The 25,225-nt window shown below is 32.0% G+C and overlaps 1 protein-coding gene across 1 annotated transcript; it reads left to right on the forward strand.

The window, feature by feature from the left end:
• Positions 1 to 20,303: 20,303 nt before the first annotated feature.
• On the forward strand, positions 20,304 to 23,099 carry LOC145793840 (protein FAR-RED IMPAIRED RESPONSE 1-like). Its single transcript, XM_082876712.1, has 3 exons — positions 20,304 to 22,577; positions 22,831 to 22,908; positions 23,049 to 23,099. The coding sequence occupies exons 1-3, from the start codon at positions 20,304 to 20,306 to the stop codon at positions 23,097 to 23,099; spliced, it is 2,403 nt and encodes an 800-aa protein (XP_082732838.1).
• Positions 23,100 to 25,225: the final 2,126 nt, after the last annotated feature.

Consider the following 25,225-nt stretch of genomic DNA (forward strand, 5'->3'; position numbering starts at 1 on the left):
CATATAGACACCTTCTTTGGCACGATATGAGTTAAATTTCTCTGTGAATTTCTGGTAACTTCATATCAGTCATTTCAAGAAATGTGCACACGAGACAGAGCATACACAAAATTATTGCACTAAGTACAACCAAGAAACAAAATTAAGCTCTTTTGAAATTTCTCTGAGTTGAGAATTTATCTAGACCAGGAAAGAATTTCTCTGGACTCACTTCAACTCAAAATTTTTTGTCAAAGCTAGAGAAATTTTCCTCACCAACCCAGAGAAATTCCTCCTCTCTAAATCACTCAACCCAAAGAAATTCACAACTCAAAAATTCCATTTTCTGTCACCATTCGAATCCGTCAATTTCATCCGGAGAAATTTTTCACTATCAGAGAAAACTATCTGGGCATTGTGTTTTGAAATTTGAAATTCATCCAGTGAAATTTTCCAGTGACAGATAAAATTACTATGCACTTTGTGTTTTGTTGAGTTTGATGATTGTTTTGTACCAACACAAAGCATTACAGATTACATGATCATATAGGCATCTCCTTGGGACGATACAAGTTAAATTTCTCTGTGAATTTCTGCTAATATCATACCAGAGAAATTTCTGCAGACAATTTTCTCTGTGTGGATTGTGTTGACAATCACAATAAAAAAATATATATATATATTTAACCATCGATATGATATATACATATATGTCAAGCATCATCATTCCTTCAATGTATCAACAAAAAACTGAATGGTTAATACTGTATGGATATATACATATATGTGAGACAATTTTCTCTGTGTGGATATGTACATTGTCTTCCTTTCACTAGTTTCACTATTACATTTTTGGTTCTTCTTCTGGTGGTATTTCAATTGTTCAGTCCATGAGCGACCAACTTCGGTCACAAATCTCTCTATGAGTTCTGCCCTCATCAACCTTATCTCTTATGTGGGCAATTTGGAGCTGATAGGTTCATGCTTGCTATATTGTTTCATTATATAGCAGACAAAAAGGCCACAATCCAGACTGCATACAAATTATAGGTATGGTTAGTTTTAAGAAATATGCAAATCAGATTATCTTATTTATAGATGTATGAAACTTACGAATTACTTTCTTGTTGTGGAGCATTGTTGACATACTCAAAGTCGTAACTTGTGTTTTGTGAGTTTATCAATTTGAAAGAGGGTTGTGATTGAGCATCTCTTTCAAGGCAAGCTTTCAAAAAATTCTCCACATAATCTTACTGCAAAAAAATAATTTTTAAATAACAGAGAAATTTATAGACAAATCATTGTGATTCTATGAAAATTATCATCACATAAAGATTGTGATGGATTAGAGAAATTTGCACTCGTTACCAATTGTTTTGCGTCTTTGACATATTTGTCTTCTGCATCATCCCTCATTGGCCTCAGCGACTTGTAGAACCTTCATAAATTGTCTTGTTTGTCCAGGACAAGCAAGGTCCAGTGATTTCCATGTGTGGACTTCTCATTACCTCCAGTATTTATTAGGAAATGGAAGAACCTGTAGTTCCTCCACGCTGTTTCACTATGCTTGTCAAATAAGGACACTCGAAAAGCTTGATTTTCTGTCATCTTGATAAAATTCTGTGGTCAGAGAAAATCAAAAAGTGGTTATGTTATGAGAAAGTTGAAATGACAGGAATTTAAGAAATATACACAGAGAAATTTTAAATGCACATAACTAGCTAGGAAAAATTAGACTAGTGACACAACTGGCTTCAAGAAGTATCTTAAGAAGAGAAAGTAGTAAATAAATTCCAGAGAAAATCAAATAAAATAATAGTAACATACTTGTCACGACCCCATTCCGCCCCTAGTAGAATGGTGCCATGATGGCCAGTAATCCGAGATTACCAAAGGCCAACTTACCAAGTTCACACACAATCAGAGTATACATATGGGGCTTACATGTGCAGAAGCAATAAATTTAAACCTAAATAGTCCATAAGAGCGGTGCATAGATCAAATGAAATGTCATACACTTTAACATGGTTTATAACTTGAATACAAACAAAATAAAATACACATTACATCTTTATCAAAAGGCTTCTCAAGCTGACATATACAAAAGCAATATACTACAAAGCCAGAAGCATGATCTTCAAGATGCTACAAAACATGAATCCAAAACAAGTCGCAAATAATCATCTTAGGCGTCACTGCCTTCTTGCTCGTCACCTACATTTATATAAGGAGAGGGTGAGCTTGGATACTCAGTGAATGATATTAGTAATAAAGGTTTAAATGAATGATATCCAAGATCTTTACCAAAACAATACATATAATAACTTGTACAAAATCAAGGGATGAACCAAGTTCATCTAGCAAGTCTTTCAAAGCTTCAAGGGATGCTTACTAGCATCAATATAATACAAGGGATGACATTCCGGACAAACCCACGCGGTAAACCGTCGGTGGCAAGACAAGAGAGATATCTCAACAAGGGTGCTAGTTGCATTATAGTCCTCTAGCACTAAGGACTTTCAAAACAAGGGTACTAGTTGCATTATAGTCCTCTAGCAATAAGGACTTTCAAAACAAGGGTACTAGTTGCATTATAGTCCCCTAGCTCTAAGGACTTTTCCAAGAGTATCATCAAAACAAATATAATACTTGATACAAAACTAGGGATAGTCATTCATGCTAGATCAAAACTTTATAACATAGTTTTATTAAAAATACCACTCGCATAGCTCTTCGGATGTGGGGATTACAAGCAAGGATCCAAGGCCTACAAATACATGGCAAAGTCCACTGAATGTACTTCAAGAAGTCAAGAAGAGATGCTCAAGGATGGGTATGAAATGTATTCTTAAAACAAGCTTTTCATAAGTGTAAATGATCTTGACATTTCTTTCAAAACTAAGTCAAGACAAAGCAAAACATGCTGGGGGTTAAAACACTGTTTCTCATCTCGGGAAAACATGCTAGGCACTGACCAGGTCTTGGCCGAGGTGTGGTCCCGATGACCACATTCAGAGAAATGAAGTCGGAAAAATTTGGTTCCCTTCGAGGAACATAAAGAACATGAACATGAAGAGTATAAAGAACATGAATGCTAAAATCTTAACTTGTTATTACAAAATCAGAGATTTCATGAGATGAGTTCGAAAACATGGACCTGGGTACCCATACTTGAAGATTTCATGAAAACAAACACGAGAACATGGATCTTGATACAAACTTTCGGATCAAAACATGGTTTTATTTTAAGAACACGAGAACATCATTTTCTCTTTTTAAAACAAACTTCAAATCAATGCATGACTCATGAATCATGATAGATCATGCAATGTAGTTAGATGATCATAAAGAATAACAAGAGCACATCAAGATTCTAACCTCAAAGCACGGATCTAACGGTTCAAGATGTGAAGATCAAGCTTGGAATCTAGCTTTCTCCCTCTAAGAACTTCTTCCTCTTTCCTAGAGCTTCTCTCTCTTCAAAGGCAAAGATATGACAAATGATATGTTTTCTCTCTTTGCCGGCTGACTTAAGCCTCTGCTAGGACACGTGGCAACGACTGGTTGACTCTCCTAAAAAAGGTGACAGAATGACAAGACAAGAGTATGACAAAGTGTATATAACAAGCAAGGTGACATGGGAACTTCGGCAGGTAAGGACCTCGGATTAGGACAAGGTTTCGGCAAGTAAGGTCTCAATGATCTCGGCTGGGAAGGATAACACTTGACCCAACTGTACCACACCTCGGTCTAGGTCATACCAGTCCTGACACAAGGTCACTAGGTGCAAGGTTCAAGGATGTCGGAAGCCTAGATGATAGCATCTCGGCCTAGATGATGACATCTCGGCCAAGACGCCAGGGTGAAGATGGAGGTCAACCAAAGTGGTTCCAAGATGGTCCTAGGTGTAAGAGGTTCAAACGCATGACCTAGGCTTAAGGTGACCTCAGCTCTATATACGAAGCAAGGGACAAAACACGCAAGCAACACTTAGACATGACAAATCAAAGTCTATAGATGCAAACTTAACAAGACAAAATCATGTAAATGCACATGAGCATGACTAAGACAAAGTGAGGGTTGTTACAATACTAAGCTCATGGATGTGAAAAAAAATGAAGTTGGTTGTTGTCTTTCTCTCATTTGGTCAGCCAAAAGGATCTCTCCATAGCCATCAATGACCTGAAAAATATGATTTATAATTGTAATATTGGTTTATAAAGGCTGATGGAACATTGCAGAGAAATTTTGATGAAAGACTTACATTGTTGGCAATTTCTTTTTGCTTTATTAGGTTTCTAATGTCTTCGAAGGTAATGAGATTCAACTCATTTGTCCAAATTAAAGCCCTACAAGATGACAAAGAAGGGATTTAATTGTTGTTAATGCAATATAAGTTTGTAATTTGTTGCTTGTTATCTTCTATTTTGTTTGTTGTACTTACTCAAGTCCAGACACATTTGATATGTGCTGCAAGATGTCTTTTACATGATCTTTAATCAATCTTGAAATCGGTAGAGTTTGTGGAAAGACCCAAGATTTTCTGATGTTTGTAGGTGGAAGCAAGACGTACGCATCAGCATCAAGTACTTCTTTGTCCTTCGTGGTTTGCTCAGTTTGCTTCGCAGCTTGTTTTGAAGCTCTAGTCACTTTCACAATTTTGGGATACTGAAATTCTGGATCGTGCTGCTTTTCCTTCATTTCTTTTGCCTTTAAATTTTTTATCATTGATGTCGGATCTTTTTTGACTGTAGACAGTGAAAATATCAGTAAAAGTGAAATTTCTCTGAAGTAACAGATGATATTTCAATATGTAAAATTATTTGATTCAATATTTTTCAGTTACCATAGACTTTTGTCTTTTGTTTCAGTTGTTCTTTGTGTGCCATTTGTTCTTGTTGGGTTGGTGGTTGTTGTTCCACATGCATTCCAACTATACACAGTGGAAATCAAACAAGCCCCAAAAATCGAATAAGAAAATAAACAGAGAAAATCAAATGAGTAGTAGAAATCAATAGAAATAAGCGGCAGAAACTAATGTGTTCAGAGAAATATAACTTCCAGAGAAAATTACCAATGACATTGAAAATTATAATAAATAGAAATTTCTCTGAGTTATGTTGCCACAAGGATATAACTTTTTGTGGCTCAAGATTTTCACTGACCTTGTGGTTGAAGTTGTGTTGGTGTTCGGTATGGTTGTGTTGCTAGTTGGACGGATAGTTCTTGAACTTGTTCATGCAATTTAGCATTTTCAGTTTCAAGCTCCGAAATTGAATTCCTCAACCGTTAGATTGTTTTTGTATCGTCTTCTTTTTGAACCTGCAACATCCTTACTTTCATTTAAATTGTGCTGTCTCTTTCTTGAAGTTCTAAGTTAAGTGATGTCAAGGTTCTTATTGCAATATCCTTTTCGGCAAGTAATTCAATCCAAGTTCTCTCTTCTTCTTTTTTAGATTGAGAAAGTGCCTTTAGTCTTTGACGTAGATCAGCAATTTGGGTATCCTTTGATTCCTCACGTTCTTCAGGCGGATGCATTGTTGAGCCGCAAATACTATCACGTTGTTGGTCCATCGGCTCATTACATTCTTCTTCGTCACTTTTCTCCTTGTTTTCTTCTTACTGTTCATCTTCTTCTTCACTGTCTTTTTCTTTCTGTTCATTTTGTTCTTTGTCTTCTGCTTCTATTTCTTCACTTTATTCTCTGGCTTCTCCTTCTCCACTGTTTGCTTGATCTTCTTGTCCATTGCTGGTTTCGTATTCTTCTATGTTGCCTTCTGCTTCTTCATTGAATTTGACAATTGCTTGATGTTCAGATGAATCTTGTAATGTCTTATTGAATTTGACAATTGTCTTTTTTGATTCTTTCTTCGTCTTTTTACCAAGACAGAACTCTTCTGATAGGTTTTTTACTAGCTCCTTGTTATCTATCTGTATTTCATTAGAGAAATGTTACAAAATTCACTGAGAGAAAAAATTCAAATAAGGAAAATAAAATTCATCTAAATTATATTAATGGGAAACAAACTTCAGAGAAAATTGTATGGGCCACAGAAAATTACAGACAAGGAGTTAATTTTATGAGGCAAAGAAAATTATGAAACAAGCAATATAATTTAGATATCAGAGAAAATCAATCAAGGCATATAAGTTAATGTTTGACTATAATTGTGTCAGAGAAATTTGGATTTCAGAGAAAATTAATTAGAAGGGTAGAAATAAACAGTGTTTATCAAAGATGCAAGACACATAAGTTATGGGCCAGAGAAAATTACACACAAGGAGAAACAATTTTATGGGACAGAGAAAATTATGAAACAACCAACATAATTCAGATATTAGAGAAAATCAATCAGGGCATATAAGTTAATGTGTTACAATTGTGGTCAGAGAAAATTGGATTGCATAGAAATTTGGATTGCAGAGAAAATTGATTACAATGGCAGAAATAAACCAGTTGGTACCAAAGAAGAAAACATAAATTGATAGTTCAGAGAAAATTGATCTTAATCAATCAATGCACAAGGAAGGAAACAAAGCAGCGGTCAGAGAAATTTTGAAATTTCACTGAGATTTTAGTAGCGATAGGAATCTAACCTGTCGAGGTGCAAGAGAGTGGACTAGTGTCTTCTGCAGCTATTTCGTCAAGGTTTGCAGGTTCCACTTGGCACATCTTGGGAAGTCAGTTGTGTTACTGTCTTCCGAGTCAATGACAGTTGCATGTTCACATAGCCAACACTGTGATAAAAATTAAAGTAAATAAAATTTTCTAAACGCACAAATTTGTAAGTATGATAACTGCAAATTTGAATGGATATTATACTTACCAGCAATACAATGACACACCCCGTAACTTTTTCTAGAGTTTTGTGCAATGCCATGATAGAATCAATCAATGTTGATGTGATTGCTTCTGGCCAATCATACTGCTTCATTGATTCAAGAGGTTCCACATACTTTATAAAAACTCACCCTATTGAATTCCCACTTGTTGCAAAAAATATGGTGAGACACAAGTACAATGTAACAATGATTGCTACATCTTTGAAGTCAGTTGGTTGCTTGCCTTTCATTGCTTTGACCAAGTCATTTTTAAGAACAGGACCAGTGAGCCTTGTGTCATTTTGGAATCTTCTCTTTAGGAATGCAGATTTTGGCTTTTTAGAGTATCTTAATGACATGGCTCCTTTACCTCCTTCCAAACCAAAAATCAAGGTCATGTCATTTGTTGTAAAGGTCAGGTTCTTTTTACCAACTGTGAATGCTTTTGTTTTTTTATTGTAACATTGGATTATGGCAACTACATCATCATCGGATTTCTTAGATTTCTTTGGATCCATCTTTCCAGTGGTTAGAGCTTGGATCAAATACTAGAATAAGGTCTTTTGAAGCTCTACAAGTTATTTTGAATTGAATTTAAGTATTTGAAAAAAGGCGACAACAGATGAGAGGTTGGATTGGAATTGAATGTTGTAGTAAACTCTCTTTCTGTGGAGTTTAACAGGTTTTTCCCCCCTTGAGCTTGAGTCTTTTGAAGTTGGGGTACTCATCTGGATGCTAGTTGCTTCATCACCTTGGACTTGTGTGTTTTGGCGAGGAGTTTGTGGTGTTTTGCTGTTGGTTTTTGATCTTAGATCATAAAAAGACTAAGAGAGTTGTTCTTTCTTGCTTGGTGTTTCTAGTGTTTTGCTGCTGGTTTTTTATCTTAGCCTATAAGAAGATTGAGAGAGTTTCTGTTTTTTGCTTGGTGTTTCCGGTGTTTCGTTGCTTTTACGTTTTGCCATTTCTAGACCATGATTAAAACATAAAGATGTCAACATTAAATTCTAGAGAAAATTGAACATGCCAGAGAAAATTGGACATGTCAGAGAAAATTACATATTAGGGAGAAAATTACAGATAGGAGAAAATTGGAGATGTCAGAGAAAATTACAGATAAGGGAAAATTATAGAAAATTGGACATGCTAGAGAAAACTGAACATTGAAAATTAAATGTCAGAGAAAATCAACAAAGCATCATAAACATGGGAGAAAAATTTTCAATAATTGTTAAAATTACATATAGAAGTAAACATACCAGAGAAAATGAATGACAGAAAAAAGTAAACATGGCAAGCCAAAGAAAATTTTCATTCCACAATTAGCAAGATAAAATAAACAAAGTAATGTAAACATGCCACTGAAAATTACACCACATTGAAACCAAGAATTGAACAAAATAAACATACTAGAGAAAAATACATATTCCGGAGAAAATTACACATTCTTGAGGAAATTTCCATCCAGAGAAAATTTCAATTCATAATATTAAAATGCCAGAGAAATTTACATACACAACTAGAGAAAATTAACCATGATAGAGACACACAATGGAGGAAAGTGGTGTGATGTGGTCAGAGAAAATTATAAATACTAGAGAAACTTAGACAAACAAGAGAGTAATAGACATTCTAGAGAAAAATACATATTCCAGAGAAATTTACAAAGCAGAGAAATTCATAGACAAAATCACAAAAACATGTTCAAGAATAAGATCAAAATACAGAGAAATAACTTTTTCTCAAAATACACTTGTCAGAGAAAATTCAAAGAAGAAACATTCATTCCAGTCCATAACATTAAAATTTCAGAGAAAATTAAACATAATAGAGACACACAAGGGAGAAAAGTGATGTGATGTGGTCAGAGAAAATTATAAATATCAGAGAAACTTAGACAGAGGCAAGAGAGTAATAGACATTCCAGAGAAAGATAGACATTTCAATTAAAAATACATATTACAGAGAAATTTACAAAGTAGGGAAACTTATAGACAAAATTATAGAAACATGTTCAAGAATAAGATAAAGACACAGAAAATTACTTTTTTCAAAATAAACATGTCAGAGAAAATTGAAAGAAGAAACATACATCAAGCAAAAATCAGAGAAATTCAAATGCGAGAGAAATTTACAGATAAAACCACACAAACATGTTCAAGAATAAGTTCAAAACACACAAAAATAACTTTTTCCAAATTCAGGTAGCTTTTTATTTCGAAATTGAAACCCTAATTTATGGAAGGTTAATATAAAATGCTATTAACTGTGTTTCCAGAGAAAATCTAGTTGTATTGTAGAAAAACTTACTAGAGTTAGGATGAAACTTGAATGACGAGCTAATATAGCCTGAGATGAAGATGCGACGTGACGAAGATGGACTGAGATGACAATGAGCAGTGAAAACGAAGCTCTAACGAAGGTCAGAGAAATTTGTGAGGAAGGAATGGGAATGATTTTTGCAGAAGATAAAGAAGCTCTAATGTCGATGGTGAAGATGATGTTAAAACCCTAATTCTGCTGTTCTCCTGTTCGTGAAGATGCTGGATGCTTGGAATGAAACTTAGACGTCGGAATGAGTTTCGTTTCTGTGTTGATTTTGGCAAGGGTATTTTGGTCCACAAAATAATTAAAAACGCGCGCCAAGTTGTTCAGGGACCTGATGCATCACTATTTTTTGGGTGTCCTTTATCCTCTAAATTATTATTATTAGGGACCTTAAAAAAAATTCTCCTAATTCAAAACTCAATTAAAAAATTATTTTCAAACCTCATAACCAAACACATAACTCGAAACTTCACACTACTTTCAAAATTCTACACTCAAATCGTAACCAAACACATAACAAAAAAATTAAAATATTTACAAATATATTTATAAAATAAAATAAAATATTTATAATAAAAATTATATATTTAAAATAAAAATAATAATTTTTAAATATTTAAAATATTAAAAAAATACAACACACAAATGTATGAAATATAATGCACATTAAAATAAATAAATAAATATTTAAAATATAAAATATTTACCCTAAAAAAATAAATTCGAAAAATTTCTAAACTTATAACCAAACACAAAACTCAAAACTCAAAACTCAAAACTCATTTCAAAACTTATAACTAAAAAAAATCTTTTTTCAGAACATGTTTTTACTCAAAAACTCAATTTAAAACTCAAAACCAAACTTTTTCCAAAATTCTATTTTAAAAGAAAAAAAAATTTAAAAATTTACTTTATTTTTTAAAATTATTTTTATTATTTGGTCATAAGTTTTGAAATTTTTTGAATTTAGTTTTTTAGGGTAAATATTTTATATTTTAAATATTTATTTATTTATTTGAGTGTCCATTATATTTCATACATTTATATGTGTTGTATTTTTTTAATATTTTAAATATATTTTTTAATATTAAAAAATTTAAAAAATATATTTTTATTTTAAATATATAATTTTTATTATAAATATCTTATTTTATCTTATTTTATAAATATATTTTTAAATTTGTTGATTTTTTTGTTATGTGTTTAGTTACAATTTGAGTGTAGAGTTTTGAAAGTAGTGTAGAGTTTCGAGTTATGTATTTAGTTATGAGGTTTAAACATAATTTTTTAATTGAGTTTTAAGTTATGGGTTTGGTTATGATATGAGTATGGAAATGTGTTTTGAGTTTAAAATATTTATTTTAAAAAAATTAAAATATTTACAAAATAAAATAAAATATTTAAAATAAAAATAAAAAAAATAAAAATTATATATTTAAAATAAAAATAATAAAATTTTCTTAAATATTTTTTAATATTTTAAAAAAATAAATCCAAAAATACTGTTTCAAACGCTTTTCGTTTCTTCCAAACATGTCCTCCAATCCAAAAACATTTTTTAATATTTTAAAAGGAATGGCAATTAAGTCATTTATTATAGAAAAGGTAACCCCGTTAGTTCCAATTTGACAGAAGGGGAGAATCTGGTGAATGCCAAGTAAAGTAGGGGAGGTTACTGTAATTATTGAAACTATAGGGGAGGTCACTGTATTTGTTATAAACCTCAGGGGAGGTTAGTGTAATTTGCCCATTTATTTATATTTTCATTAAAAAAAAATTGTAGTAGTAACCAACTTATTTAGTTATGGTTTTCAGAAAACAGTTTTCAAAAAATTTTACTTTTCTATTTTTAGTATTTTTATATTTTCAATGAATTTTTTTAATATTTTAAGTAATTTTTTAAAATTTTTAGACACACTTAACATAAATATACTTAAAAACTATAATATTTGTGAAAAAAATCTTTAAAAAATACAATAAATACCAAAAAATACTTAACAATATATGAAAATTTAGTACGTTTTTCGTATTTTTGGGTATTTAATGCGTTTTTTTAAATATTTTTTACAAATATTTTACTATTTAAATACATCTAAGTAAGATGCATTTAAAAAAGTAAAAAAATTGCTTCAAATTTTAAAAATATTCATTAAAAACAAAAAACAAAAACACGAAAAATAAAAAATTCAGTTTTCAAAAAATTGAATTCAAACACACTAAATGATTTGATAAAAATTAAAATTAAAATTAAAAAAATAATCGTACTTTTTATCTCAAAATATGTTTCTCAAATACAAACTAAACAAGCCTTGAGTTTTTTTGTTTTCGTATTCTTTTGTTTTTAGTGAATATTTTTTAAATTTTAAACATTTTTTTTACCTTTTCAGATGCACCTTAGTTAGATGTATCTAAAAAGTAAAAATTTTGTGAAAAAATATTTTAAAAAATTAATAAATACATAAAAATACAAAAAATGTATTGAATTCTTGTATTTTTTTATATTTTTGGTGTTTAGTGCATTTTTAAAAGATTTTTTTTACATTTTTTTTTTTACTTTTTAGGTGTTTTTATGTTAGGTGTGTCTAAAAAGTAAAAAAATTGCTTAAAATATTAAAAAAAATCAATAAGAACAAAAAAAAACACGAAAAATAAGAAAGTAGAATTTTCTGAAAAGTATTTTCTGAAAAATAAAAACAAGCAAGCTGATTATTTTTATATAATTTTATCTTTTTATGGGATAAAAATAATTTATAAAATTTAAAATTTTGTTTTATTTTAGCCAACATAGCTTTTATTTTACATTTTAACAAAAAAAAATCCTAAAAATTCATGAGAATGAGTGTGTTTTTTTTTTCTTATATCAAATATAGGTTTTTTAAATGAAAATACATTATACACGAACAGGGGTGGAGGTAGGAATTGCAATGGGCCGGGATTAGGTGTCATGACTCAAACCTGCCTTAAAAATGGGTCATAATTGGCCGATAATCACTTGATTACCTTTGGCTTCAAACAAACATACAGAGTAATTATAGTAATGGCGCCAAAAGCGGAAGTATACAACAAAAGAATGAGTCCATTGAGATATACTAATATGAGCAAAATGTAACACAACCACGTCATTTACATGCCCATGCAAAAAGAATATAAGTATCAAAGGAAATTGTACACAACGTTTATAAACCCAAAACCATATTAACAAAACAAAGTAAAGTCAAAGTATGAAGTGAGTCAAGATAAAACTCCATCACGATGACATGACTCGATTGGGTCTCAAAAAGAATGGCTCCTGAGACTGACTATTGGGGTGTGCTCTATACTGCGGATTACCTACATGTGCATACATAAAATTGGGTGAGCAAAACTCAATGAGTAATAATACAGTAAAACAGTGTAATTAGATAATCATAACATTCTCACAATATCCATAATCGAATAACAGAACGACCTTAGGCCCAATCATGTTTTAAAATAGCTTCGGGCCCAACATATAACAAATCGGCCTCGGGCCCAACTTATATTAAAACAACCTCAAGCCCAACATATATCAAAACAGCCTCGGACCTAACATATAACAAAACAGCCTCGGGCAACGTTGCACATGTCATATAATATTATTGAGGTTTCTCATTTCAAACAAATCACAATGTCGACATCAATCACTATTCATGGTTTGAGGTACACGATAACAAACATAAAAATATGGTATTATTACTCACAGTGCTTGGTCGGATGATACTCCTTAACGACTCAGCCTACAGAAACATAACCAAGCACAACATTTCAAAACACATTACCTTCAATTCACTCAATCGATTTATTCGTTACATATGTGTTCAATTGTTCCCCATTCTTTAATTTCTCTTAAGTATTTACATAATCCCTACAACAATTCTATATATTTTTCATTGAAAATATCAAGTTTACATATTTAAGGTTTAAGGAAATAGCAAGAAGTGAAAGGAAACTAAGTTAGGGTAGGGAATGGCATGAAATGATTAAAATAAAATAAACAGCCTACATTAATTTGAGCATATCTATTTTTGTACTTAAAAATTGGATATGAGACCACCACCATTAGAAACTAGACTTCTAGGGCTTGAATTTAGACTCAAGAATCACTTAAAACGGAGTTCGGATGAAGGAGATATGCTTATTTGAAATTACTAGGTATAAAATGAAACAGAACTGGTCGCACGTGCACCCACCTTGACCGCTCATGCGGTGACTGGGCCACTCAAGCGGTGGGTCAAGCAGAATGCAATTTCTTTTTTTTTTTCTCATGTTTCACTTGTGTGAAGCCCGTGGCCGCTCGTGTGATCTGGGCAAACTCAGACAGTCCGAAAATGCCTAAAAATGCAAAACCCTCCAAACTCATTTCCAAGCTCAAATCAACGCAAAACTCACTTAAAATCATGATACATAAGCATGATACGAGTGTAATTCCACATTAAACTTATCAATCTTGCATCAACATCAACTTCATGGTCTCATCTTTTCATAATTTCATAGTTTATATACACAAATTCAAAATACATACATTCATGAATGATTTTCTCACAAATCTTGTTTGTATAAACCCTCTACGGGTTTGTTTCATGGCTCAATCTTAAAAAAATTAACTCAAATCAAACATTGGTGTAGAGATCAAGGTTCAATTTCATGCCTTTAGCCCTAGTCACTACACAATTCAAAACCCTAGTTCGAAATTTTTAATTTCTTCATGATTTCTTGACAAAGATAAGTTAGAAATAAAGTTTGTAAGTAAATTTCCACACCTTAACTCAAATCCATAGTTTGCCTCTTGATTCCCTTCAAATCCCTAGCTTTCTTCTCTTCTTCTCTCTCAAACTCACACTTTGACCTCTTTTTCTATAAAATGAAGAACAAAAGGCTAAACATATACACTTAACTAAAAAATTTTAATTTATTCATTACGAATTATAATTTTTCAAAATCTCACCAAAGGCTCTAAAAATCATGTTAATCATAGCTATGAAGTCGGTTTTTGTTTATCGTGCCTCTACGGCCTTCAATTTTAGTTCAAAGTTTCAATTGCAACAGATAATCCTACTTTCAATAGATATTTTTCCAAATTCACATATTTTCCATGCTCAAACTTGCAAATTCATATCAAACACATAATCACATATATAATTAAGCATAGTACGGGTTGGGTTATCATACTAGGGTTGGGGTGGGGTTGGGGATCACACTTCCCGTCCCCAATTCCCGATGGTGGAAATTCTCCCGTCCCTGGCCCTGATCCCCAATGGGGAACCTATCACTGCTCCACCCCCGCCCTCGCCCCCTAACGGGGATTAGGTTTTCCCGACCCCAAAAATTTCCCCACAAAAAAAAAAAAAAAAATCAATTCAAAAAAATACAAGAATTCATCAACAACAATAACATCAACCTCAACATCAACATCATCAACAACAATAACAACAACATCATTACCAAATCATATATGTTCATCATCATCATCATCATCATCATCATCATCATCAACAATAACACACTCATACACCGGAATTCACATATATATTCAACAGATCTGAATGGGGGTGCGAAATCCTAGCTTTAGGTAGATTTGAAGGAAGAAAATGATGCAAAACCCTAGCCTTAGGTAGTTGTGGTGACAAATTTGAATGGGGACTCTTCAACTCGGACCTTGGCACCGGTGACCAGAACTTTCAGATCTGAAGAACAAAAACAAAGAGAGAGAGAGAAAGTAACTAGAAATGAATAGATATCATAATAGGGAAATGAGGAGATACCGTGAGAAAGAGAGGATAAGCTGCCGCCAGTGAGAGAGATAGGAGGAGCTACTGCTGTGATGTCGTGAGGGAGAAATGAAGCTGATGAGAAAGAGATAAGGAGCCGTCGCCAACGCCGACACCGTGAACACCTGCAGCATAGAGAGAGAGGGGGAGAGAGGCTGAGAGAAGAGAAGTGAGTGTGAATGGGAGAGAGGTTGAAATAAGAATCAAAATAACCCTAAACATATGTATGTATATATATATATATATGGGGATTATTCGGGGCGGAGCCGAGGCCAGGGGAACCTATCCCCGTCCCCAGCCCCGAAAACCGTCGAGGATTTAATTTTCAATACCATCCCCAGCTCTATGGGGATAATTTTCGATGAAAACCCATTCTAATCGGGATTAGGTGATCAGTAGCCCGTCGGTCCGGGTTCAAATTGTCATCCATAAGCGGAGGCGGGGGGTCGTGGGGTCTTGGCCCTCTCTAACCTTCTGCAAAATCTTTATTTTATATGTATACTTTTGTCAAAAAATATATATATATATATATATTACATAATGGCCCCCTCAATTTGAATCTAATACTCAAAAATTTTTTTTTTGTAGAAACCCTAATATAGTAGAGTTACCCTTCAAAGAAAACATTTACAATAATGTTATGATGATCATATTTTCTTATTATGCATTATTTATCCTCTTATATATGCGTCAATGCTATATTAATATCAAACATGGGGGGTTAAGGTAATAAACAAATTGTGGTAAAAAAGATGATCATTATAACATTATTAATATGCTTGGTTATCACTTTTCAAAAACACTTTTCAGAAAATTTTACTTTCTTATTTTTCGTATTTTTTTTGTTTTTACTGAATTTTTTTTAATATTTTGAGCATTTTTTTAATTTTTAGACATACCTAACATAAATATACCTAAAAAGTTAAAAAAATTGAAAAAAACCTTTTAAAAATTCACTAAATAACAAAAATACAAAAAAAAATACGAGAATTCAGTATATTTTTTATATTTTTATGTATTTATTAATTTTTAAAAATATTTTTTCACAAATTTTTTACTTTTTAGATACATGTAAGTAAGGTGCATCTAAAAAAATAAAAAAAAATGTTTAAAATTTTAAAAATATTCACTAAAAACAAAAAAACACAAAAATCAAAAAACTCAGTTTTCAAAAAACTTAATTCAAAAAACTCAAACCAAACACACTGATTGTAGTTTAAAAAAAATAATTGTAACATTGTTGAAAAATTTTAATCCAGTCAATGTTAAAAACAATATAGTTTAATCAATAAAAGACAAACATCACATCACTAAAAGACAAAATAGGCTAAAATAATCAATAACACAAAATGTCAAATGAAACCCATAATCATTTCACTTTTTTCTCTTACAAACATCGCATCCAACTAAAAAAAATTCAACTATCTTCTCAAACACAAAAATTTTAGCCTCCTAAAATAGTCAAAAACTAAAATAGCCTACTAAAATAGCAACTTTCCAAACACCCACATTGTATAATAGATTAATTATATTAAGATTTTTTTAACTATTACCAAATATTACCTTAACGTTTATCTATAAATTTTTACATTTTGATTTCCTTAACCAAAAAATTCATACAAATAATATTTAATTAAAACTAAACTCTTATAATTTTATAAGTCTAATTGACCACTATTGATTAATATTTAATAATGATTTAATCAAATAAAACTCAAACGGATCCATCAATGACTCAATAGATTTATCCTATGCATTGTCTTTTGCGAAATGTCCCACCACTAGAGAAATCCTAACTCCGCTCCTACACGACTATTACGTAATTCAATTATTTACTATTGCGTAATTCAATTGTTTATGAATAAGACCATTTCCAATGGTTAGTCAAAACTTTCATCAAATCAAATTTGATGAAAACTGAATTATTTTGCTACTCCAATGGTTAAATCAAATAAGTATCAAACTGAGGATTTCAAATAAGTGTCCTTTTATGTGTCAGTGCTATATTAATATTAAACATGAGGGGTTAAGGTAATAAACAAATTGTGGTAAAAAAGATTATCATTCTAACATTATTGTAGTTAAAAAAAAATGAAAATTGTAACATTATTAAAAAAATTTAATCCAGTCCATATTAAAAACAATATAGTTTATTGGATGAATTGCACTAATAGTCCTTATAGTTTTTGTGATTGTGTCAATTTGATCATTGACTTTTCAATTGTTACACATTTGACCTGAATTTTCAATCTTGTTCAAAATAAAGACAATTGAAAATAACATTGCTCAATTTCAATGGCAAAATCGTCAATTTGATAAAATATAAACTAATTTGACAAAAACAAATGTCAACAAAATATTTTTAAAATTTTAAAAATTACTTATACCTACTAAAGATAAAATTATGTAAAATTGATAAATCTTTTACACATTATTATTTTAGGGCAAATTACACTAACGGTCTCTATAGTTTGGGGCTTGTGTCACTTCAATCCTTGACTTTTCAATTGTTTTCAATTGTGACACATTTAACACTGAATTTTGAATCTTGTTTCAAATGAGGACAATTGAATATATTATTGCTTAATTTCAAGAGCAAAATCATCAATTTGATAAAATATAAACTAATTTGATAAAACTAATTGTCAAAAAATATTTTTGAATATTTAAAAATTATTTATATCCACTAAAGATAAAATTATGTAAAATTGATAAATCTTTTAGACATTTATTTATTTATTTATATAAAATTAATTTTTATTATGTGTTTAGATGATGATCATGTAATGGGTAGTTTTTATTTTCATCAAATTAGTTTTCTATTTTTTCAAATGTCAAATATGGTGACAACTTTAATATCATTATTTAACCAATTCATTAAATCAAAATTCCAAAATTAAAAACATTTCATATATTAAATATATTGATTACACATTATAATCTTAACAATCACCCATTACATGGTCATCATCCAAGCACATAATAAAAATTAAGTTTGTAAAATAAATAAATAAATAAATATCTAAAAAATTTATTAATTTTACATAATTTTATCTTTGATGGGTAGAAATAATTTTTAAAAATTTTAAAATATTTTTTTGGTTCTTGACTTTCCAATTATGACACATTTGACTCTGAATTTTGAATATTGCTCCAAATAAGGACAATTAAATATACCACTGCTTAATTTCAAGGGTAAAATCTTCAATTTGATAAAATATAAACTAACTTAACAAAAATAATTGCCAAAAAAATATTTTAACATTTTTAAAAATTATTTCTAATAAATCTCACGGGAAATTATATGATCATCATCTAATAAATGTCATTTATTTTACATAAAATATAAACTAACTTAACAAAAATAAAATATTGAAGATTTTGCTTAACTTTACATCATCATCATCTAAACACATAACAAAAATTAATTTGATATAAATAAATAAATATCTAAAAGATTTATCAATTTTACATAATTTTATTTTTAGTGGATAGAAATAATTTTTAACTCTTCAAAAATATTTTTTGACATTTATTTTTATCAAATTAGTTTATATTTTATAAAATTGACGATTTTGCCTTTGAAAAGTAATAATATATTCAATTGTCCTTATTTGGAATAAGATTCAAAATTCAGAGTCAAACGTGTCACAATTGAAAAGTGAAGGACTAAAGTGACACAAGTCCCAAACTATAGGGACCGTTAGTGTAATTTGCCCTTTATTTTATTTACCAAATTAATTTTTATTATGTGTTTTGATGATGATCATGTAATGGGTGGTTGTTAGACTTTTAATGTGTAATCGATATATAAAATATTTTTAGTTTTGAAATTTTTGATTTAATGGATTGGTTTAATAATGATATCTTACATGATCATCATCCAAACACATATTAAAAATTAATTTGATAAAAATAAATAAATAAATATGTAAAAGATTTATCAACTCTACATAATTTTATCATTGGTGGGTAGAAATATTTTTTAAAAATTTAAAAATATTTTTTGACATTTATTTTTGTCAAATTAGTTTATATTTTATCAAATTGATGATTTTGCCCTTGAAATTCAGTAATGGTATATTCAATTGTCCTTATTTGGAACGAAATTCAAAATTCATGGTCAAATGTGTCACAATTAAAAAGTCAGGGACCAAAATGACACAAGTCCTAAATTATAGGGACCTTTAGTGTAATTTGCCCTAGTTTATTTGTAAGTTTTTATAATGTATTTAATAGAATCACTTGTAAAACTTTATGTACCTAATGATATTGTATACAATCGCGGTACAGGGCTCGAAAGACTAACGGCTCGAATGGCTCGAATTTTTTCCCGCGTGAAATTTTGATTCACGTGGAGCTCACGTGTTCTGCACAAAGTGATGAAGAAAAATGAAACAAAAGAGCAGAAACCAGAGAGGAGAAAAGGGAGAGAGAGGGAGACGATCACGACGGCGAGAGAAGGTTGCAACCACGACGACGAGAGCGAGAGAGACGACGACGACCGACCTGGTGTTCACTGACGGGCGTCGCTGACCACCGTCCAGCGGTGTTCGGAATCTCCATTTTGTATCTGTAGGTAAGGAATTTGAGATGTATGTTAATACAAAAAACGTTTGTCTCAACTGAATCTGGAGACAATTACTTACCTATCTGTAGGTAAGTAATCTGTATGTTGAATCTGTAGGTAAGTAATCTGTATGTTGAATCTGTGTATATTTAGCAGATTCAACACACTGAATCTGGAGACAATTACTTACCTATCTACAATTACTTAATCTGTATGTTCTCCACTGAATCTCCATTTAATAATGATCTGTGTATGTTAAAAAAATTCTGCACTTAGGCTCCACTGCAGCTATGTACCATCTGGTTATTGATCTTTGTTTGTTATTGATTGAACATCTGGTTATTGATATGTGTATGTTAAAAAAAAAAATTTGGTTGTTCTGGAAGCAAGCCCTCTGTTAAACATTTCCATGGTAGTGATGCATGCCAATTGTTTGATGAAAGTCCACATAGAGAACTTAGCCTATTTTTTGTGTTGGTTGAGTTCACATGAAAAATCAGGACTTCCCTTACTGTGTAATCAACTTAACTGAAACATATATTTTCAGTTTGTTTCTGAACTCCCCACCGCAACATAAATTTCCGTGTAATCAACTTAACTCAACCATAGATTTTCAGTTTGCTTTGATTCTGTTTGTTAAAATGAATCAACCTCCTCGAGCCATGCACCACCTTCTAATCTCAGTGTGTTGAATTAATATCAGTGTTGTTGAATTAATATCAGTGTTGAATTTCATCTCAGTTTGAAAAATTGAAATGCACATACATGCACTTACAGTTTAGTTTCTATTTGGTTTGAAGCTACACGAACTACACACTTCAATGGACATTGATTCAACTAATCCTTCATTAAATGGGAGTGAGGAAGTTGAAGAGGCGGAAAACAATCCGTCATTAAATGACATTGGTGAAGTTGAAGAACCTATGAAGGGCATGTGTTTTAGCTCAAAGCAAGAAGTATATTCATTTTATGCAAAATATGCGAAGCACGTCGGATTTGCTGTAGCTTATAGATCACGGAATATTGGACAAGATAGGGAAGTAAAATACTTTGGAGTTGAATGTACTCGGGCACGCAAGAGAACAAAACGATCAGAAGTACACCCTCTCGAACCATCTTTGTCATCATTCATTGATTGTAAAGCAAAGGTTAGAGCAACTCTACAAAAGGATGGAAGATTTAAGTTGACCACAGTTGTCCTTGAACATACGCATGACTTGATTCCTAGTGACTCACGACATTTTGTAATGAATAAGAGAATTCTTACCCCTGTGAAGAGAAGACTAGAAATTAACGATGAAGCAGGAATAGGGGTGGCTAGGAATTTTCATTCTATAGTTGTTGAAGCAGGGGGGTATGAGGCATTAACATTTGATGAACAAGATGCCAGGAATCATATTCAGAGTATGAGAAGATTGAGGCTTGGGGTCGGAGATGCTGAATCAGTTGCACTTTATTTTCATAGGATGCAACAACAAAATTCGAACTTCTATTATGCAATTGATCTCGATGAAGATGGTCGTATGCGAAACTTGTTTTGGGCTGATGCAAGGAGTAGGGCAACTTATAAAGCGTTTGGGGATGTGGTTTCATTTGACACAACTTACCTCACAAACAAATATGATATGCCATTTGCTCTGTTTGTAGGAGTTAATCACCATGGGCAGTCAATTTTGCTTGGTTGTGGGCTAGTATCTAATGAGAACACTGAAACATTTGTCTGGCTCTTCAGAGAATGGTTAAGTTGTATGTCTGACGTTCCTCCAAAAGCTATAATAACAGACCAGTGCAGAGCTATGCAAAATGCCATTGAAGTTGTCTTTCCAGAAGCTCGACATCGTTGGTGCTTATGGCATATCATGAAGAAAATTCCTGAAAAATTAAGAGGATATGCCCAATATGAATCCATCAAGCTTGCTTTACAAACTGCAGTTTATGATTGTTTTACAAAACATGAATTTGATGAAGAATGGGAAGCGATGATTGGTAAGTTCAACTTAGATGATAATGACTGGTTGGGGGTATTATACAGTGAGCGACACAGGTGGATTCCTGCGTATGTGAAGGATGTTTTTTGGGCTGGCATGTCGACTACACAACGAAGTGAGAGCATGAACGCATTTTTTGATGGATATGTGAACTCAAAGACAACTTTAAAGCAATTTGTTGAACAATATGATAATGCCTTGAGAAGTAAGGTTGAGAAAGAGATGAAAGCAGACTTCAAATCTCGAAACAAATTGTATGATTGCTTAACGGTATATGAGTTTGAAAAGCAATTTCGTACAGCCTACACGAATGCAAAATTTAAAGAAGTGCAAGTAGAATTGAAACGGCTATTGTATTGTCGTGCGAATCTTGTCAAAGAAGAGGGAGCTATTTGTACTTATCATGTCAAGGAGGCTGTTCTTGTGGGTGAGAAAATGAAGACTGTGGAATTTGTTGTGTACTTTAATGCAACTGAATGTGAATTGCATTGTATGTGTCGGTGGTTTGAGTTTAGGGGCATTATGTGTGCCCATGCAATTACTGTGCTACTTGAGAGGTGTATATATCAGGTGCCAGATCAATACATTGTATCAAGATGGAGAAAAGATATCGAAAGAGGGTACACATGCATTCCAACGACATACACTAAAGCCGGGGCTGTTCTTAATGCAAAGTTGCATGACAAATACCACAAGATGTTGGACGAAATCATAGAAATAGCTGCCAACGATGATGGTAAACATGAAATGCTTGATCTTGGGCTAATAGAAATCAAGGATATAATGAGAAAAGACCAATCGGGTAGTGCGAGTCATGCACCACCTTCTACTAGTAATGTACCACATTGTCATAGTTCGTTGAGAAGTCCGTCTGCTCGTAGTACTACAAAAGCAAGCATGTCTCGCAACATGCTTAGTCCAATGGTTGCTCGCCGAAGAGGACGTCCATGTACGAAACGGAAGGTTAGCAAAGTGGATGCAATAGTGAATCGGTTGAAGGGAAAGAGTAAAAAGCCTCCAAAAGTTGACCCGGTTCATCAATGTCAGCCTCGGAAGTTAAATTTTCCTGGTACCGATGATATGCAAAACAATACTTATGATGAGCCGGTATGTATTTGAATTTTTATGTTGTTGGTTATTTTTATTTTAATGTCTTCTATGTATAATGAAATTGTGTTACGATGATCATAAGGCGACGCAAACTGCACCTTACTATTTTCCTTGCATGGATGGCACACAACAGAGTATGTATGTACCAGTATGTGGTCAATGTTTAAACTAAAATATTGGTTCTTACTATTTTAATTACTATATATGTTGAATGGACAATATTTGTAAAGTGTACTTCTTTATTGAATAGACACAGTTTAATCAAATGCAAACGGTGGACAATATTGGAGGCACATCTCATACTCAAAGTTCGACAATCGGCTTCATGGTAATTTTTTATCACTGCTTTTAATTGGGAGCTATATGCATTGCCTTGGCCAAGTTCTATATATTAGATGTTTTGATTGGTAAAGGTTGGGATGTAATGGAGATGTTAAAGTATTTAAATAAAGATGTCATTTTTTTCAGGAAGAGGAGCTGCTGTCTTTGCTCCGTGATGAAGAAGATGCAGAATGCTGAATCTGATTCCTGATGCATTACCTGAAGATGGGTGACTGTTGTAAAAAATGCTCACTGACAACTACAAATATGTTGTTGTAAATCATCTATTTGGAGATGTGTCCTTTTACTGTAATGGTCATATTTTATGTTCAATGATGGCAAATGGATGTTGAATGGGCCAGATTTTGAATGTATATCTGTCATGCTGAAATGTATATATCTGATAGCCACAGGTTATATTTTATGGTAATATTCCAGGTTTTGAATCTATGTTGAATTTGTATGTTGAATCTGCTGAACAGAATCTGCTGAATGAAGCATCACAGAATCTGAATGTTGAATCTGCAGAATCTGAATGCTGAACCTACAGAATCTGTATATTGAATTATGAATCTGCTGAATCTGTGTGTATGTTGAATCTATGAATCTGCTGAATCTGTCTGTATGTTGAATCTATAAATCTGCAGAACAGGTTTTGAATGTATGTTTTGAATGCTTAAAGGTTTTGAATGCTTGAAGGTTTTGAATCTGTATAACAGGTTTTGAATCTGTATGTTTTGAATGTGTATGTCTGTGAGCATAACAGGTTTTGAATGCATGTCTGTGAGCATAACAGGTTTTCAATGTATGTTTTGAATCTGTATGTCTGTGAGCATAACAGGTTTTGAATGTATGTTTTGAGCATAACAGGTTTGAATCAAGGCTTGAATCTGTATGTCTGTGAGCAAAACAGGTTTTCAATGTATCTGTGAGCATAACAGGTTTTGAATGCTTCAAGGCTTGAATCTAAATACAACAATGCTCCACATTTTGTATGATTGAATGCTCCATGCAAACGAATCCATTCTGTAAATCTGCCTGAATGGTCAATCTGTTGTGGTTCATATTTTTAACAGATCCATTCAATCTGCCTGAATACTCAATCTGTGCATCTGCCTAAATGCTCAATCTGTCATGCTCAATCTGTTATGCGCCACATCCATTGAAACAGATTCATCATAAAATGGTCCAAGTTATGGTTGTTCAAACAGTAAATTCATCCATTCAATCTGTTATGGTTGTTCAATCCATAATAAAACAGATCCATTGAAATTGCATAATAGAATACGTCCATTACAAAATATGTCCATTACATAATAGAATAGGTCATTCACATATGTCCATTACATCTATTCAAACACTTCCCAACATATTTCCATTACGTTCATTTACATGATAAAGTAAAAAAAAACACAAAATACAATGACATAAGTCATTGCCTTCAAAATCTTCTCCATCCTTTCGAGCCTTCTATCATGCTCACCAACCCTTCTCCTTAGCTCATTAATTTCTTCAGTTCTTATATCTGTGGAGGCAACATCGTTGTCATCATCATCTGCGAAGGCGAAGTAATTGCAGTGTTCGTTCACAGTCTACAATGCAAAAGAATCGGTTAATCAAATTAGACAAATGAAATTTGTAACAAGTAAAACATTAATTTATATTACAGATACTTACATATTTGTCTGGGCAAACAAAAAACACACGTCCCTCATTTCCATTTTCATTCGTTCGTACAATGTGCACGGATGCTGTTCTTCCACAATAACAGAATTTTGGCTTTAATCTTATTTTCATTCCACTAGTAGAAGATGAAGCCATTTTTTAATCTGCATAAAAAATACGAATTCATTCAACTACCTCAATCTTGATAACAAAGCCACTTTAAATTCTAATGAATGTTGATTCTTATAAATGTTGAATCCTTATGAATGTCCCTTATTCTATTACTCTCTTCTATTGCAGTCACTATTGGTCTTTAACATTGAGAAACAGATCTAAGGACTTCACATACAATTCTGCTTCAAGTATGGTCTCACCGAGGCTGAAAGATGAATAAACTATGTCACTGAGCATAGCATAAAACTGGTCAAATGTCTCAGACTCTGTTGTGTAACAGAATGTGTTTAAACTGAATCTGAATCTGTTAGAATGTTTAAACTGAATCTGTTAGAAGCAGAATCTGTGAACATTTTAAACTTTTAGAAGCAGAATCCATTTTAAACATTTTAAACTAGCTAAACTAAAATGTTGACCAGTTTAAACTAAAATGTTTACCTGAGCATAGCATTCAACATTGTAACAGATTCTAGCAGATTCTGCTT

The sequence above is a fragment of the Camellia sinensis genome, chromosome 6 (assembly GCF_055761805.1).
Source record: "Camellia sinensis isolate YWXY chromosome 6, ASM5576180v1, whole genome shotgun sequence".
NCBI lineage: Eukaryota > Viridiplantae > Streptophyta > Magnoliopsida > Ericales > Theaceae > Camellia > Camellia sinensis.